Here is a 17,936-nt window from a genome sequence, read left to right as displayed (position 1 = left end):
TTCACAGAAGACAAGAAACATCTCTAAGGCCATACAACCAGTTAGTGGTTGAGCCAGGATCAGACTCAGATCTACGTTTTTAAAATCCCATCTATTTTCTATTACCTTGTGCTGCCTTTACACTAACACACCAACCTCTAAGAAAAGTCAACTTTAGTAATGTCTTCATTACTAAGTGCCTCCCTATACAGAACTTCTCTCAAGAGAGCGCCAAACCTACCTTTCTGTGACTGACATCAAGCAATGGCCAGGCAGGCAGCTGTCAATTAAAACTCAGACTAAGAAAGCATGCCTGAAAGCAAGCCTGTCAGATCTTCAGTCAAAGGCACCCGTGCTTCTCACAGATCACTTCTTTACAATTAATGGTACCAATCCAAAGTTCAAAGGAGCAACTAGAGACGGCTGAGACAGTTTCACCTTCTGGTCACTTCATATGTGAACAAACACAGTAAGACTGTATTTCTCAGGGTGCAACCCGATGACCAGTATGTAACCCAGTGACTAGTATGTAAAGCGGCTCCACTATTTTAACCAACAGACGAACGACTGTTTTCACTTAGCTGCTCTTCCTTCCTATTCGTGGATGAACTTTCTTACCATTCTCACACTTTGGAGCTGGACATCCCATTCGACGTCTCAGGTTATGAGTTCTGGCTTCTGTTGTCTCTTCAGGTTCTATTTTAATATTCATGGCCTTAAAAAAATTTGTCATATACATGAGTATGTTCTTTAAAAAGAAAGAAATATCCTAAAATCCAATTGGAATCACAAAATCCCCATAATCTTACAAATTACCTCTATTAATAGGACATTCAAAACATAGCTCCCTTTCCCCTTAAAGGAGAGACCCCACCTTTATTATTATAATTACTTAAGGAATGAATGAGGAAACTTGTAAGTTACCAGTTTTCTCCCCTTTTAACAGGTCAAAAAAAAATAGGGAAAAGGCAAGGGATCAGGAATGACTGATGGGAAGCATTACTATCCCTACTGGGAACAGCCCGTATGTCCTCCTAGAAGCTCCTCCGTTCTCTTCTGCTCACAACTTACACTCTGTTCAGTCATCATTAAGTCAAATCCTAAACAGATACAGAAATATCATAATTTCATCAGCCTGTAAGCTTTGCTGGCTCTTCCAAAGTTTGGCTGCATTCAAGGAAGATTCCGTTTCCACAGCGATTTTCTATTACTCCTGCGGGGAGCTATCACTATAGCTGCTCCCCTACAGCGCTGAGCCGTGGCCCCTCATCAGTAAGAGCACGCAAGCCCATCACAGTCCCTAGTATTCACTAACGTGCTCACACTGGTTGATAAGCAACGCCCTGTCTGCTCTGGGACACAAGTGAGGTTGTGAAGCTGTGCCCCGCGTTCATTCACACAGAATTAGGATGTCCACTGCTTCCATCTCCATGATGTATCATCAAGGCAGACCTGGACATTCATAGCACTAGGCTGTCTCACACATTTCAAGATCAAGATGTACTCAAACAAGAACTCCCTTTAAGACGAATACACCTGAAGCCTGCCTGTGGGCTTCAAATAACCATATATTCCTATTCCAAGGCACTCTCACTTCAGAAAAATGGAGTCATCAATCTTCTTCCTATCTCCAACCCACCTAAGTAAAAAATAATTCTCTTATTTACCCATTTTCTCAGAAACCAAAATGGCTGATTTTTTTCATCCTCACCAATAATTACCAAATAACCCAACTACTGATTCAGAAACCCAATTAATGCCAAGAGGCTTCCCAGTTCTAAATTGTTCTTAGTATGTTAATCACTGATTCTTCATACATGTCCATCAAGCCAGGGAAGAACTCCAAGTTTTCCCACCTTTGTGTGGGAAAAAGGTAACTGGGAAAACACTTTGCTCCCTTTCTAGGAGAAACCTCTCAGAGCAGGAGTATCTGAAAGCAAGCTGTTTTTGTTAGCCGTTCACTCCTGATCTTCCCTCCTGCTTCTCTTTATTTCACCTGTGTGTTCAGTTCCCTGCCCCTTGCTGTTGCGGCACGAACGTTTGCCACAGACATACTCCTCTTCAGGAAGTCTGCCGCAAACAACTGTCACTACCTGCTTCCTAAACGCTTTGTTTAAAAAAAAAAAAGTTCTTCTCAGCGAAAAATCTTCAACTTCACACCTACTAGCCTTAACCCCCAATAAACTGCCCAACATAATCAGGGTCACAATGAATGTCTGTTCTTCCCAAGTCTCTGACTGTTAACCATTCAGCAGTGGACTGTCCAGGCAGCATAAACCTAGAAAGAGTTCCTCAATTCCTCGCCCCTCTAACAGTGCAATTCCTCCAAGTGCAAAAGCTAGAGTATGCACAGCACGCCTCTGTGAGGTCAGGGAAGCTCAACCTATGAAGAGCACATGCATGAGAGTTCAGGGTCAGAGAGACACCAGCACTGGGCTCCAGGCCTGACCAACCTCGCGAGGCTCTCACCTCCGCTCTCATGCGTTTTGCTCGTCGGGCTGGGGGACAGGTTTCCGAGGGCTGCACAGACTGCCTCTGGGGAATATCATGGGGTTTGTACTCCTTGTCCTTTGTGTCTGTGGTCAGGTTTGGCTTCTGCAGACACTGGAAATAAAACACAACTGTACTGATGAATTTCTCCCCTGTTTTAATCTTAAGAGAATTTCAGTGGATTTTTGCAGGGTATATTTTACAATTACTGATGGAAATACAAGTGTGCAATTTTTAAAATCTACATAAATGCAAAGACAAGTCTGCAGTTACCAACCATATACACACAAATATAGTTATAACACCTTGAACTTTTTTCCAGGAGGCGAACAGTGCTGCTTCAACTCATGTAATTGCTGATGTCATCTCATCAGGTTACAACAGGCCACAGCAGGCTCCCATGAGCCAGTGGCAATTATCCCTGCTTACAACTTGTCAATTAACTGAAGGTCCAAATTGCTAGAAAGGCCCCTATATGTTCCCAAAATAGCTTTCCATAATTGGAATATCTCATTAAAAAAAAAAAGTTTACAGCAATGAAATGTGGAATTCAGGAAGTTTTCTAAATTATGTTATGCTACCCTGTAGGTTCAAACATAACTAGCCACCTTCTGTTATCAAAAAGTTATAATTTGAATTGAGAAAATAGATCACCTGACTGTTCTCCCATATTAAGGCTTTCCTTTTCTTCAACATATCCCTACAAAGTCTCACTCACAAAGGTTCACAGGCAGCCCACAGCAGTAACTTTTGGTTCTGGTCATACAAGAGTGTCTCTTTGCTCTGATTTTTCTTTTTGGTTTGATTCTAAGCCCACTGTAAAGGGTGATTTAATGCCAATGCGACAAAACAGTGACAACAAAACATTACCACTGAATCTAATATAAATTTCAAGAAAATAACTACTCCTTTGTAAGAGGACCTACAAACATCACAGGTAGCATTTTTAAGAGCAGTTTCCACAACGTAAGCACTGAAGGCTGTTATGTCATCCACACTCAGAGTAAGATACACTGAAGTGATAACCTTCTACAGCTTCCGCTCTGCGAGCACCATCACAACCACAGCCTCACTAACACGACTGGCTCCTCCCTCATGACATCTGCAAAAAGAATCAAGAGAAAAGGGGAACAGAAATACAGAGACACCACAGAGCAACCATCTAACACAGTGTATTTCTAACACAGAATATTATGTACTATTAACGAATACTATTACAGATTGCTGGATACTCTAAACAAGTAACAAATCTACCACTGGCGGCACAACCTATAAACATTAAATATTCTTATTCTAAGAGATCTGATCTAGAAACATCAATTCAATTAGAAGAGAATATCACTGGCATTGTGTAATTAAGTAATTAAGAGTATGTTCAGTGAAAACATGTAGATGGGAATAAAACCTGTCCACCACCTAAATTAGTCACGTTCATGTATTATATAAACTTTCTATTGAAACCTAAAAGTATGTATGATTGTGGACATATGAACTGGGCTGATTCATAGACATTTTATTAAGTGGATGGTCAGAAATCAGAATACTATGTGTGTGGTTTAGTTTCCACTAGTGTGAATAGTCTCATAATACATGGTCTGCTTGGTTGTATAAGGGCTTTGAAGAATCAAGATAAATCAAGCTCAAAAACTTTTAAGAATGTATATGAAGAGATTAATTTGTTTCAAGTAAAAGTGTTAGTTGCTCAGTCAATGCAAAAGACATCTGATGTGTTTGTTTTATATTTAATGCTATCACATGCCAACTCTCAAACAAAGGTTTGCAAAACTGGGACTTAGAGTTAATTGGTATCATCACACTGTAAGGACATCATCCTCCAGAGGCAAAGCAATCCCGTAAGACATTTAGAACACGCGGGACACAAGGCTGAAGCTCTGTCCCGTGCTAGCTCATCACCACTCACTCTCTCAAGTTTCCTGAAACTTACTTCAGGCTCGAGTTCAACGGTTCCTTCACAGAGCACTTGTCTCCCAGCCCTTACTAAGGGTTTATCTTTCAAGAAAATTTTTAGGTTTACAGCCTAGTTGAGAGGAAGGTACCTAGATTAACCATACAACCCTTGCCCCCAACACATGCACAGCCTCTCCCATTATCAACATCCTCACCAGAGTGTTAGAACACTGGCTTCACCAGATCAATCTATACTGACACATCACCCAAAGTCCACAATTCACACTGCAGGGCTCCCTCTTGGTGACATACCTGCTCTGGGTTTGGACAAAGGTGGGGTATCACTCGGAGTGCTTTCGCTGCCCTCACAGTCTGCTGGGCTCTGCCTACTCTGCTTACCTCCGCTGCCCCAACCCCTTGCGATCATTGATCTTTTCACTGTCTCCATGGTCTTGTCTTTTCTAGAATGCCACTGAGTCAGAATCATACAGTATACCCAGTCCTTCCATTAGCTTCTTTCATGTAAAGAAACGCACGTAAGCTTCCTTCTTGTGTTCTCATGGCTTGACAGCTCATTGTTTTAGGGCTGAGTAATACTCCATCGCGGAGAAGGCAATAGCACCCCACTCCAGTGCTCTTGCCTGGAAAATCCTATGGACGGAGAAGCCTGGTAGGCTGCAGTCCATGGGGTCACTAAGAGTCGGATACGACTGAGCGACTTGACTTTCACTTTTCACTTTCATGCACTGGAGAAGGAAATGGCAACCCACTCCAGTGTTCTTGCCTGGAGAATCCCAGGGACGGGGGAGCCTGGTGGGCTGCCATCTATGGGGTCGCACAGAGTCGGACACGACTGAAGTGACTTAGCAGTAGCAGCAATACTCCATCGTCTGGGTGCTTCATAATTTGTTTATCCATTCGCCTACTAAAGGATATCTTGGTTGCTTCCAATTTTTGGCAATAAAGCCACAACTCTTTGGGTAAATACCAAGGCATGTGACTGCCGGGCTGTGTATGACAAACAGCATGTTCCGTTCTCTGGGCAGTCGTGCGCTGTCCTCCACGGCGGCGGCACCGTTCTGTGTCCCCACCAACAATGGAAAGAAGCTCCCGCTGCTCCACACCCCACCAGCACCGGGGGCCGTCGTGTGTTCTGGATCCGGTCACTCTAAGGATGCACAGTGGCCTCTTGTTGTTTTCCATTAAAAATATACGCATTTTGATTCTCCTTTCTTCTAAGGATTATTTTCAAAAATCAGAAATGGCAAAAAATTTACACACAAAGAATGCAACATGAGAAATCAAATCAAGGTCTGTATTGGGACTTCCCTGGTGGTCCAGTGGTTAAAAATCTCCCTGTCAACGCAATGGACACAAGTTTGATCCCCAGTGCAGGAAGATGGGACACGGGACAGCTAAGCCCAAAGGCTGCAACTAACAAGCCTATACCTAGAGCTCATGCTCAACCAAGACAGCACTCCAAGAAGGCACACTCGGCGGCCCCACACACACAGCAACCAGAGGGCAGCCCCCACACACGGTGATCAGAGAGCAGCCCCCACACACGGTGATCAGAGAGCAGCCCCCACACACGGAGACCAGAGGGCAGCCCCCACACACGGAGACCAGAGGGCAGCCCCCACACACGGAGACCAGAGGGCAGCCCCCACACACGGCAAAGAAAACCCAGCACAATCAGAAATAAGTAACTTTTTTAAAAAAGAGGTCTGGGTATAAAAAAGGGAATACCACAGATTCATTAAAAACCTGTATACCTGTGGCGGATTCATTTTGATACTTGGCAAAACTAATACAGTTATGTAAAGTTTAAAAATAAAATAAAATTAAAAATATAAAAAAAAACAAAAAAAAACAACAAACCTGTATCTTCAAAAATATACACTGACATGTTAAGGAGGAAAAAAGTAAGATCAATTCTGTACATAAAGAATATACCTCCATTTGTATGTGCATAAAAACAGCCTCAAAAGGAAACAGAGATGAGAGGATTAGGTGGGATTTATTTTCATCCTATTTCCCTTTTAGACTTTTTCCACAATGAACATATCAGTAGACCCCTCAACAAATATTTATCTGTGTTGTAGATGCAATGTGTGTAAAGGGTTCTTTAAATATCCACTCCTTTCAGACTAGTATTGTATAAATGCTTACGTACTTTTCAACTATGAAACTACAGGGCCTCAAAGTCCATAGATTGAGCTATTTCTAAAATGTTGCAACCCATAAAGCAGAGAGACTCTTTCTCTGTATTCATTTAACTTCTGCACCAAGAAGGTTAAAAGGAAAAAATCTATTGTGGGCAAAAATATGTAGATCTGATTATAAAACAGAGGCATAAAGGTTCCACACACAGTATTCTTAACTATTTCATCCATGGGTTCACTAAACACTCACACAATCCATGTATCTTTAAACAACTTTCTGAATATTAGAATAGTCACATTCTTCAAGACTAAAAAGAACACCTTCCTGGAATCAAGAGAGAGAAAAAAATGCTATGAAAATCTATAGGATGCAAGCATCACTGATGGTATATTTGTATCAGGACACAGTTCTGATTAGTGGTTCACCCCTCTGAAACAGTGACACCTCCCTACTTCTCTACAAAACAGTTTCTAAAACCACAGGGGCCCCTGCTGTAGTGTACAATATCTCAAAGGGCAATTATGATATTCTTCTTCCTACCAGGGCCTAAAATAAAGTGGGAAGTTTTTATAATACTGTTTTGCTTTTAATCAGAAGGAAGTTTTCATCTGAATAATTTGGCAAACACCATCTTTGTAAGGAAACAAACATGGTTACATAGGAACTATCTGTCAGAAAAGGGACCCATTAGCTGTCCAGCACTGCTAAGTCCCCTGCGTGAATGCTAAGTCTCTTCAGTCGTGTCCAATTCTCTGCGACCTCATGGACTGTAGCCCAGGAGGTTCCTCTGTCCATGGGATTCTCTAGGCAAGAATACCGGAGCAGGTTGCCACGCCCTCCTCCAGGGGATCTTTCTGACCCAGGGATCAAACCTGCATCTCTTAGATCTCCTCCATTGGCAGGCAGGTTCTTTACCACTAGCACCACCTGGGAAGACCTACTAAGTCCCCTAACTCTTTACCAAAATCAACATTCTATTGGAAAATCTTGGCGATCTCAGCTGGCAAGAGAGCACACAAGCAAGATATTCCACGTGCTATACTTTCATGTGACAGCCAGAACTACATTTTTTAAAAGCCTCATTTTTTTTAACTTATTCTTTATCATTTATTTTGGCTGTGCTGGGTCTCCGTTGCTGCACACAGGCCTTCTCCAGCGGTGGCGAGTGTGGCTCCTCTCCGGCTGCAGTGCGGGCTTCTCACTGTGGTGGCTTCTCCTGCTGCCGGGCAGGGACTCTGGGCACGTGGGCTCAGTAGCTGCGGCACACGGGCTTAGCTGCCCCACAGCATGTGGGACCTTCCCGGACCAGGGATCAAACCCATGTCCCCTGCATTGGCAGGTAGAGTCTTTACTGGTGGACCACCAGGGAAGTCCAGGAATATACTTTAAATAGTAAGTGAATGCAAAAGCATGAGTTGTAACAAGTAGGTAATAACCAACTGCTCCTTGTAGGAAAGGAACATATATAGTAAGGTTAATACAGGTTTCAGTGTTTTCAAAAGACTATTTCCTCCATAACCTTATTCATTCCAAAAACAACCTTTTTAGTATGTTCATTCTCGAAACAGCACAAAAACATCAGAGGAAAAGTTGAGTCTTTTAAGGAAGAATTCCATACATAATCAAGACCTTTTCGTTCCTCCCAAAGACCATGTACCAATAAGCAGTGAAATAAAACAGGTTAAGGCTAGCCCCACTCACCCTCAAGCTGTCTCCAGACAGAAATAAGTTGTAGGGGTTCAGAATCCGCTCGTAGTGTCCTCTGATATGAGAGCCCACAGCTTTGCCAGGAGCAAAGCCCATCTTGGTGGCAATTTTGGTCCATTTTCTATCCTTGCAAACAACTGCAAATCCACCTTCCTCTGCAACTAACTGTCAAATAAAACAGCAAAAGAAATTAGAAACATTTATAGGGAAATCAGTTCTAAGGCCTAGGTATGGCACCAAAAATAAACTGTTCTTGGCTGTGATCATCTTTTTTAAAAAATGCATTTTCAAAGTAAAAAAATACATACATATATATATATATATATATATATATATACACTATTAATTTTAAACTAGAAATTGAAAACACTGCTTTAGACAGCATAGTCCATTAACTTTTTGTACTCCTCCAAAAGTTACTTCTCAGTTCCCCAAAGCAGTCAAGATTTTCCATGAGGAAGAACTAAATTAGCAATGAAATCTCTGATAAAGACAGAGTTCGAGCAATTGGTCAAACCCAGTGACCCTTTAAAATCTCCATAAACTGATGAGTAGGAAGAACAGCAGCATGTCAGGTGGAAATAACCCAGGCTTTGGACTGAAATGAACTTTAAGGTAGAGAATTATAACTCAAGCCTTTTCAAACTGGTCACTTTGGACACTGAAAGCCACTGTTGTCTTATCTGTAATAAGAGAAACAGGAATATCAAAGAGGACCATTGTGAAGTTTAAGTATGACCAAAACCAGGTGGTAGCAATATACTTCACACCATAAGGCTTTCAAACCTAAAAAGCAGAGACCAATTAATCACAAAACTGAATGATAAATTTCATCTTACGTATTTCAAGCAGCAGTAAGTTTCTTATTTTAAGGCAACGAAGATCAAATTCATGCTGTCAGAAAAACTATTCAGTGAGAAAGATGGTCATTAGGCTTTTTTACCTTATTAAGCTGAAACAAGTCCAAGATCTTCCTCTCCACGTGTGGAATTTTCAGAGTACTTCCCTGTAATTCCCAGTACTTTGCAATCTGGTCCAGGAAATTTAATTTTACACGTGTTTGAGCCTAAATGACAAAGAACTGAGCTTTACTCTTACCCAGCTATGATAAAGCTCCTTTCCTGTGCATGCGATACTTTCATTCTTAGAATATTTAAGTGCAATAGCACTTATGAATTCAAGAGAGAAACTGTCCCAAAATATACAAAATAAAACTGCTTAAAGAATTACACATAAACAATCAAAAATTTAATTCAGTCCCTACCATGTACCAGGTTAGTAGTAGTCACACACTCAGGAAGTCCTTGCGTAACATAAACAGGCCATCGGAAAAGTTCTTCATTTGAAGGAGTATCATAGGTAAGCTTCTATATGCCCCTTTGGTCTTTTTTTAAAGTCCTATTTTCTCCAAGTACAAATTGTCTTATTTGCTCAAATGCAAATCTAAAAGCACATTTACAACAGCAGTTCTGCATCAATTCTAACAGTCCTGATAGCTTAACAAAAAACAAACTCTCTTAAATGTTACTCCTTTAACATATCACTAACTGTAGCCTCCAAGTCGTTCTTTTTTAAATTATCTCATTTTTCTTTCCCCTCATGGTGAAATTCACAGTTCTACGAGTTTTATCTTGCATAAGACCAAAATTAACATCAATATTCAGATATTCCCAACCATGTCAAAGTTAATACCCATCTTCCTATCTTTCAAACTTAATGTGAAAACACAGTGAAATACCTGAAAATATATACTCTAGATGCTACTACTGCCAATGCCCGCCGAGTTCCAGTGGACATATTTTTCATTTAAGAATGTTTGGTTTGGTATAGAAAAAAAAAACATGGGTCGGTATGAAAATTAGATTAGCAAAACATTTATATGAACAATGTGCCTTTATGTGAGATGCGCTCAAGTCTTATTCGCCCAGCACTCTAGGGCTCAAGTCACCCAGGACTAAAGAAGAAACACTCCCCTTCTCTAGAGAATCCCAGGCTATTCATTCCTCCTTGGGGAAGTAAAGTGTGTTATTAAATCTAAGTGAAGACATGCAGAAGAATGGAAGAATGTAAGAGCTGGAGGATCTTTTCCATGAAACAGTTCTGAAAGCAAATGCCTTTCAAAATATAAATTCTACTGGTTGTCACCTATATTTACAAGGATTTAAATGCATTTATGATTTTTCCAGTGGTCATGTATGGATGTGAGAGTTGGACTGTGAAGAAGGCTGAGCACTGAAGAATTGATGCTTTTGAACTGTGGTGTTGGAGAAGACTCTTGAGAGTCCCTTGGACTGTAAGGCGATCCAACCGGTCCATTCTGAAGGAGATCAGCCCTGGGATTTCTTTGGAAGGAATGATGCTAAAGCTGAAACTCCAGTACTTTGGCCACCTCAGGGAAAAGACTCTGATGCTGGGAGGGATTGGGGGCAGGAGGAGAAGGGGACGACAGACGATGAGGTGGCTGGATGGCATCACTGACTCGATGGACGTGAGTCTGAGTGAACTCCGGGAGTCTGTGATGGACAGGGAGGCCTGGCATGCTGCGATTCATGGGGTCGCAAAGAGTCGGACATGACTGAGAGACTGAACTGAACTGAACTGAAATGCATTTATTAATAGGTTGGCAATTATTGACAAAAATCAGTGTTTTTTAATGAAATTGGGTTTGTTTCAAAAGCTTATCGCCATTTGTTTTTCTATGATTAACAATTACCAGCTATACTTTAGTTTCCTTGAAGCCACTAGATTTGCAACAAAGCCTAGTTCAGAAGACCCCTCTAGAATACTAGAATACAGGCAACCAGAATAGCAGTCAAGACATTACCTCCAGCTCATTGAGCCTCTGGATACGTGGGGTAAAATGAAGTTTGTCAACATCACAGGCAAATGGTGGCTGCCAATCCTAGAAGAGAAGCAAAGGCTCTCATTAGAAAACTTTATAATTCTCACACTTAGAAAAACAGTTTTGAAGTTAAATCTCTGGTTAAGTACAGTACATGTTATTTCTAACAAGTCAAACAAAATACAGAGTAGTAGTTTCTTAACCGTTTTCCACCAGAACAGCAAAATACATACGATTACCCTTCTCCAAATAAATGACACAGCCTGCACACACCCCTCTTCACACCCTTCCAACCAGGATCGAAAGAAGCCACTGAAAGATCACCAACCCAAGCAAAAGGGGCTCCCACTCCTCTCTTCCATAACGATCTCTCACTTTACAAAACAGCTATGAAGTGAAGTCGCTCACTCGTGTCCAACCCTTCGAGACCCCATGGACTGTAGCCTACCAGGCTCCTCAGTCCATGGCATTTTTCAGGCACGAGTACTGGAGTGGGTTGCCAAACAGCTATATTAATGTCAAATTATATACAAACTGTATTTTAATAGCTGTAACCTAGTAACATTAACCTTTATTATAAAATTGAGGATAAATTCTTCCCTGGGGGAAGGAGGACTGACATCTAAAACCAACTTTAAGAATCATCCTTAACAAACCTATTGATCCGGGTTCTTGGAAGAACTATTAGAAGAAAACTAACAAGAAGGAGAGTGTATATGAACTGTTTCCAAGTGGAAAAAAACTGTTCACAGTACGAGAATAGTTACAAGGTGTTAAGAAGCACCCTGAGTTAACCAACAGGCACAGAAACAGTCTGGAACAATGAAAAGGTTCTGGAGATGGACAGTGGTGATGGTTATGGAACACTGTCGATGTACTTAATGTTACCAAACTGCACCCTAACGATGGTTTACTTTATATTATGTACTATTTTAGTATTTCAACATAATTTTAAGACAAAAATTATACTGTTGTAGAGCTCTAATAGTGGCCTCCCTGGTAGCTCAGACGGCAAAGAATCCGCACCCAGGTTCAACCCCTGAGTCAGGAAGAACCCTGGAGAAGGAAACGGCTACCCACTCCAGTACTCTTGCCTGGAAAATCCCATGGACAGAGGAGCCTGGTGGGCTACAGTCCATAGGGTCACAAACACACACATAGCTCTACTTATTGACACTGAAATTTTCCCTTACATATGTTTTTTGGAAGAAAGAAAAACAGGCTATGTAATAGAAAAATAAAACATGGAAAGAGCAAAAAGGTTAACAGTGGTTTGTCTTTGGTAGGATGATAGGCGCTTTTCCTTTTGCTTCATTACCCATTTTAAATACAATTTATGTATTTAATATATTACATTATGTAATATATATTGAAATATTGAATACTGAAATATATTTCATTATGTAATACCTATTAATAATAATAATTTTAGATTAAGAGAACAAGTTAATACAAATGCTGGTTACATCTGTAAATAACAATAAAATACTCTGCAGCTGTAATGAAGAGTATCTAGATACTCTAAACATGGACAGACAGCCAACAGTGAAGGAGTAAAAAACTAAAACTCGCAAATTTGTCTTAACATTTGTAAATTTTAAAGACTACCATAAAAGACAGGGAGAAAGAGGTTATTGTAATTTCAAATTTATATTGTTGGAATTTATCACTATCGACTGCTTTTAGTTTAAAATTAAAACAAGACTTTGCTTTTGTGATAGAAACACTTAAGTGAAAATGCTCACCAGCAATGCCTGATTAAACATTATGTTAAAAAGTAGATTAAATATTAAAAATTTTTAAAAAAGGAAATAGCAGATTACACATTGGTACAAAGCTATTTACTACAATCCCAAAAAGAATAGGAAGGAGAAAGGAAAAAATGACAGTCCTGTTTAACAGGTCAATTACAGATCAGGTCTTAAGTGTCTAATGCCATCTTACAGCCTCTTCAACAAACACAGCAGCTAATGTTTAAATGCTAGTTAAATATACTATATTGCAGACTTACAAAAATACTACCTATTTCAACCTGGGTCAAAAAGATTAAAATGATTTTTGTTTACCTTGATAACTAAAGATAAGGAAAGCATTGTGTTTAATTATATGAATACAATGTAGCAGAAGAAAATCACAATGCTTCTTAATATTCTGCAGCAGTATAATAGAAGACTGGATATTGCTCAGAGCTTTGCTCTCTACTACTTCATAAAAGCTGTACGCTTTCTGAATTGAATTGACATGAGTTGAAGGTTAGACCAAAAATATATCAAAGATAATGTGTCCAATATGTAAGTAATGATTAACATAATTGCCCAAATGACCTGCAATTTTTATAGATTAAGATTTATGGGTAATGTATGATACCCTCCAATGAATCAAATATGCCTATTTCCAAAACACAATGATACAGAAGTTAACTTCATTGTAAGTCTACATATTAAAGTTTTCTACATTAAGGTATGCAGTGTCTTTGTATGTATGTAGCTTATTTAAATTTATACTTGGTTTTAGCCTGCAACATTTTTTGAGTAAAATTAATCCTAAAAATCACACATCAAAGGGAAACCAGTATGTGTTTGTCCTCAGGAAGTTCACACAGGGAGTATAACATGTTTAAAACCAAAACTATTTCAGTAGATTATTCCTTCACTAAATTCAGATCACTGCAAACTTTTGTCTCCTCCTCTGGTTACAAAAAATGAGATAAAATAGGATGAATGTCTTTCAGTTCTGAGTCTCCACTGTCGGGGCGAAGCTCTATCCAATAAAAGAGCTGCACGCTCTGTGCAACGCTCACTGTCATATTCTCCTTGGCAGAGTCTGGCCTCACTGAGCCAGGACCTTTACGTGTGGAAAAAAGCCATCAGAGATACAACACTGTGAATTAACTAATCCCAAATTAAAAAAAAAATTAAAAATAACAGCCATCAGAGAATGAAAGACACCCTAATAAAGCTTCTAAGAAGTGAACATTTTCAAACAGGAATCTAATGTTCAAACAATGAAAATTTCCATTTAGAAACATGGTGATAATTTTTGGTTTGACAGTGAAGTATCTAAAAGGGATATCATGTAATCTAACCAAAATCTTGCCCTCTACCAATAAAATGATTCATCAAATCATGCTTTTTTTTTAATACATTAGAAAAGCAATTTCTACATGAACTAGGTATAGATTGCAAGGAGTTCCATATAAATTCCCTGCCAAAATTCACTTTAATTTTCTTTAAAAACTTTAAAATGTTATTTGATATAAAAGTACAGTTATATTATTTAAAGGCTCAATTATTTTCCTGAGCATTAAAAAATATATTCCTTGGGAAGGCAGTTAAGTAGGACACTGAAGCTTCCAAATCCTGAGAGAGGCCTGAGAAACACCACGTAAACTCTTTCCTTAGTCCCAGCACTAACCTTAGCAACAGTAACTTACAGCACATTTAATTCAGAAAAATGCCGGAAATGATGAACAGTATGAAAATAACTTCCATAGAACGTTAAAGATTTTTCAAAAACACCATGAAAATTCACTTCGTAGATGATCCACTATTAACACCCACATACTTAATATACTAGAAGCTGCTTTAATGTTTCTAGAGACTGACATCATTTGAAACCTAACAATCACCAAAATGGGAAAGTATACTCTACAGAGGTTACAAGTTAGTTCTCCGATTCCCTACAGAAAAAGCCAATTAAAAATCAGCATCAAAAGCACATTTTATTAGTTTACAAAGAATAACATGAATTAAGAATCAAAGCTTCTTTCTAATTGCATATATTCTATCAAACCCACTCATCGCTGAAGAAACGCACTCACGGGATTTGAATTCAATGCCAGCAAAGCTAAAACTCAGTGTTCCAAAGCAGATTCTTACCATTTTTATGTTATCAACATTACCACAGAACCTCAGTGCAAATTTTAAGGATCTGAACAAAGAATTTATCTTAGAATTTTAAGGCAAGTTAGAAAAGCTTTCTGTTGAGCTGAGGTGGTAAGATTAATCAGCCTTAATGAAGATTTCAGTAACATATATATGAAATACAATTAAAGACATTTTCTCATCCATCAAATAGTTGGTAAGACAGCCTTAAGACATCGGCACAAATCCAACAGACAGTACGCAGCACAGCACAATCACCATGAACTGTGAGAACGGACTTCTTATTTACGAGCCCCTCAGGCATCCACTGCCACTCACAATGACGCTGATAGGTGTCTAGCAGCAAAGTTTTGTGACAAAGGCTTCATTCAGAGTCTTCTCAAAGCAAATACACGTTGGTGCTGCTTCTCCTTTGCTTCTTACTCCCCTCAGGGCAGACCTGGCCCCAAGCACTTTAATTAGCCACCAATGTTCAAGTGTGTTTAAGATTGCCTGGCCTTAGTGAGCCGCTAGTAAAAACACTTTGAGGATTTTCTTTTTAGACTATGGAACACTTTTATATCTTAAATATGAGGCACTTAAATTGTACATAAAATTAAGTGTATGTGGCTTTTTCTGGGCAGGTTCATAGCTTTCACCAGGGTCTCAAATGGGTCTGTAACCAAAGGTCCTGGGAGTGTATCTGGCTTTCCTTTAAAAATTTTGCATTTTCAAGTTCTTATCTCACTACCCCAACCTACTTTCTTTCAATACTTTCTCCTTTTACTTAACCAAGCATAATAGTAACAGATAAAGACACTTGTTCCTCAGAACGTCAGCATTACTATAGGACAGAAAAAGAGCAATGTAGTCAAAGTCCGAAGACTAGAGTCTGCATTTCATTCTTTACCACCACTTGGCCAATCTCAACTTCTCCCTGCAGAAAAGTATGAAAAATAGCTACCTTCAAGACTATGGTGAGAATAGAAATTACAAATATAAATGTTGCTTACTATAAAGCAAAAATAACAAGCATTACGTCACATTGAGTTCTGACCGCTGAAATGTAGTTTTCCTCTAGTAAAAAGTCAATGCAACCTCAACTTTCAAGGAGCATATGACCTCAGAACTTTTAAGAGCCCCATCCTTTCAGCCTAACTCTAGCTGGCACCTAGTTGCCAACCAGTACTTTTCATCATAGCAATTTCAACACAATAAAGAGTTCCCTTAAATAAAGCAAATATTTTATAGTAACTAGAAACAGAGTATAACCTTTAAAAAAGAAGAGAGCAACATTTTTTAAAAAAAGAAGCAACAGTGAAGATTGGTTCAAGATGGCAGAGTGGAAGGACGTGCACTCATCTCCTCCCGAGAGAACACCAAAATCCCAACTAGCTGCTGAATAACCATGGACAGGACAATGCAGGAACCCACCAAAAAAATACACCCCACGTCCAAAAACAAAGGAGAAGCCACACCAGACAGGAGAAGGGGAGCAATCACAATAAAATCAAATCCCATACCCACCGGGTGGGCAACACAAAAACTGGAGAACAACTAAACCGCAGAAGCTCTCCCACTGTTGTGAAGGTTCTGAGCCCCAAGTCAGGCTTCCCAGCCTGGGGGTCCAGAAAAGGGACTGGGAATCCCCAGGGAATCTGACCTTGAGGGCCAGTGGGATTTGGTTACAAGACTTCCACAGGACTGGGGGAAATAGACTCCACTCCTGAAGGGGGTGGTTTAGTTGCCAACTCGTGTCCGACTCTTTGCAACCCCACGGATAGACTGTATGTAGCTCACCGAGCTCCCGTGTCCATGGGATTTTCCAGGCAAGAATACTGGAGTGACGAGCCATTTCCTCCACCAGGGGATCTTCCCCACCCAGGGACTGAACCTGTGTCTCCTACACTGCAGGAGGAGTCTTTACCAACTGAGCCATCTTGCGTGCACTAGGACCCAGGGAAAAGGAGCAGTTGACCCCACAGGAGACTGAACCAGACCTATCTGCTACTGTTGGAGGGTCTCCTGTGGAGGTGTGGATCAGCAGGGGCTCACCACAGGGATGGGAGCACTGGCAGCAGCAGCCCTGGAAGATGTCCCTTGGCATTAAGTCTTCTTGGAGGTCGCCATTAACCCTACCATAGAGCCTATAGCATATGATAGGGTTCATGCAGATTCCCTGGAGAAGGAAATGAACACCTACTCCAGCATGCTTGCCTGGAGAATTCCATGACAGAGGAGCCTGGCTGCAGCCCATGGACTTGAAGAGTCTTGCAAAGACTGATGGAGTAGCACTTTCACTTTCAGAGCCTCTAGCTCTCAAGGCTGGGCCGCCTCAGGCCAAACAACTAACAGGGAGGAAGTGTAACTGCCACCCGAAGTAGATAACTTGGATTAAAGCTTTATAAGAAATTTTACCAAAAGGAAGCATCTTCCCTCAAAGCTCAGTGGGTAAAGAATCTGCCTGAAAGGCAAGAGACCCGGGTTCGATTCCTGGTTCGGGAAGATCCCCTGGAGAAGGAAATGGCAACCCACTCCAGTATTCTTGCCTGGAGAATCCCATGCACAGAGGAGCCTGGCGGCCTACAGTCCATGGGGTCGCAACAGTTGGACACAACTAAGCAACTAAACCACCACCACCACCAAAAGGAACCCCCCTGCCAATGCAGGAGAAGACTCAGGTCCAATCCCTAGGCCGGGAAGATCCCCTGGAGGAGGGTATGGCAAGCCACTCCAGTATTCTGCCTTAGAGAATCCCATGGACAGAGGAGCCTGGGGGTCTACAGTCCACAGGGTCGCAAAGAGTGGGACACAACTGAACGAACACAGAGAACTAAAGAACAGAGATGAGCAATACAGTGGAAGCAATCGACAGCAGAAAAACTCAGACAGGAGAACAGATAAATGACCTGGAAGGCAGAATGGTGGAAATCACTGCCGTACAACAGAATACAGAAAAATGGAAAAAAAAAAAAAAAAAA

At 40.5% G+C, this 17,936-nt stretch overlaps 1 protein-coding gene across 3 annotated transcripts in view; it reads right to left on the bottom strand.

Moving 5' to 3' along the window:
* The window catches only part of KDM5B (lysine demethylase 5B), a 71,987-nt gene that overhangs the window by 29,811 nt on the left and 24,240 nt on the right, over window positions 1-17,936 (bottom strand). The window contains exons 2-6 of one of the 3 annotated variants that reach the window (XM_055583197.1): window positions 11,075-11,152; window positions 9,194-9,316; window positions 8,245-8,415; window positions 2,449-2,583; window positions 598-694 (exon numbers count right to left, since the gene is read on the bottom strand). In XM_055583197.1, the coding sequence (XP_055439172.1) occupies window positions 598-694; window positions 2,449-2,583; window positions 8,245-8,415; window positions 9,194-9,316; window positions 11,075-11,152 (604 nt within the window). The remainder of the gene's footprint in view (window positions 1-597; window positions 695-2,448; window positions 2,584-8,244; window positions 8,416-9,193; window positions 9,317-11,074; window positions 11,153-17,936) is intronic. The other 2 variants (XM_055583195.1, XM_055583196.1) reach the window with 2 other exon arrangements.

Source organism: Bubalus kerabau, chromosome 5, assembly GCF_029407905.1.
Source record: "Bubalus kerabau isolate K-KA32 ecotype Philippines breed swamp buffalo chromosome 5, PCC_UOA_SB_1v2, whole genome shotgun sequence".
Classification (NCBI taxonomy): domain Eukaryota; kingdom Metazoa; phylum Chordata; class Mammalia; order Artiodactyla; family Bovidae; genus Bubalus; species Bubalus kerabau.
This window is presented reverse-complemented; position numbering and strand designations above follow the sequence as displayed.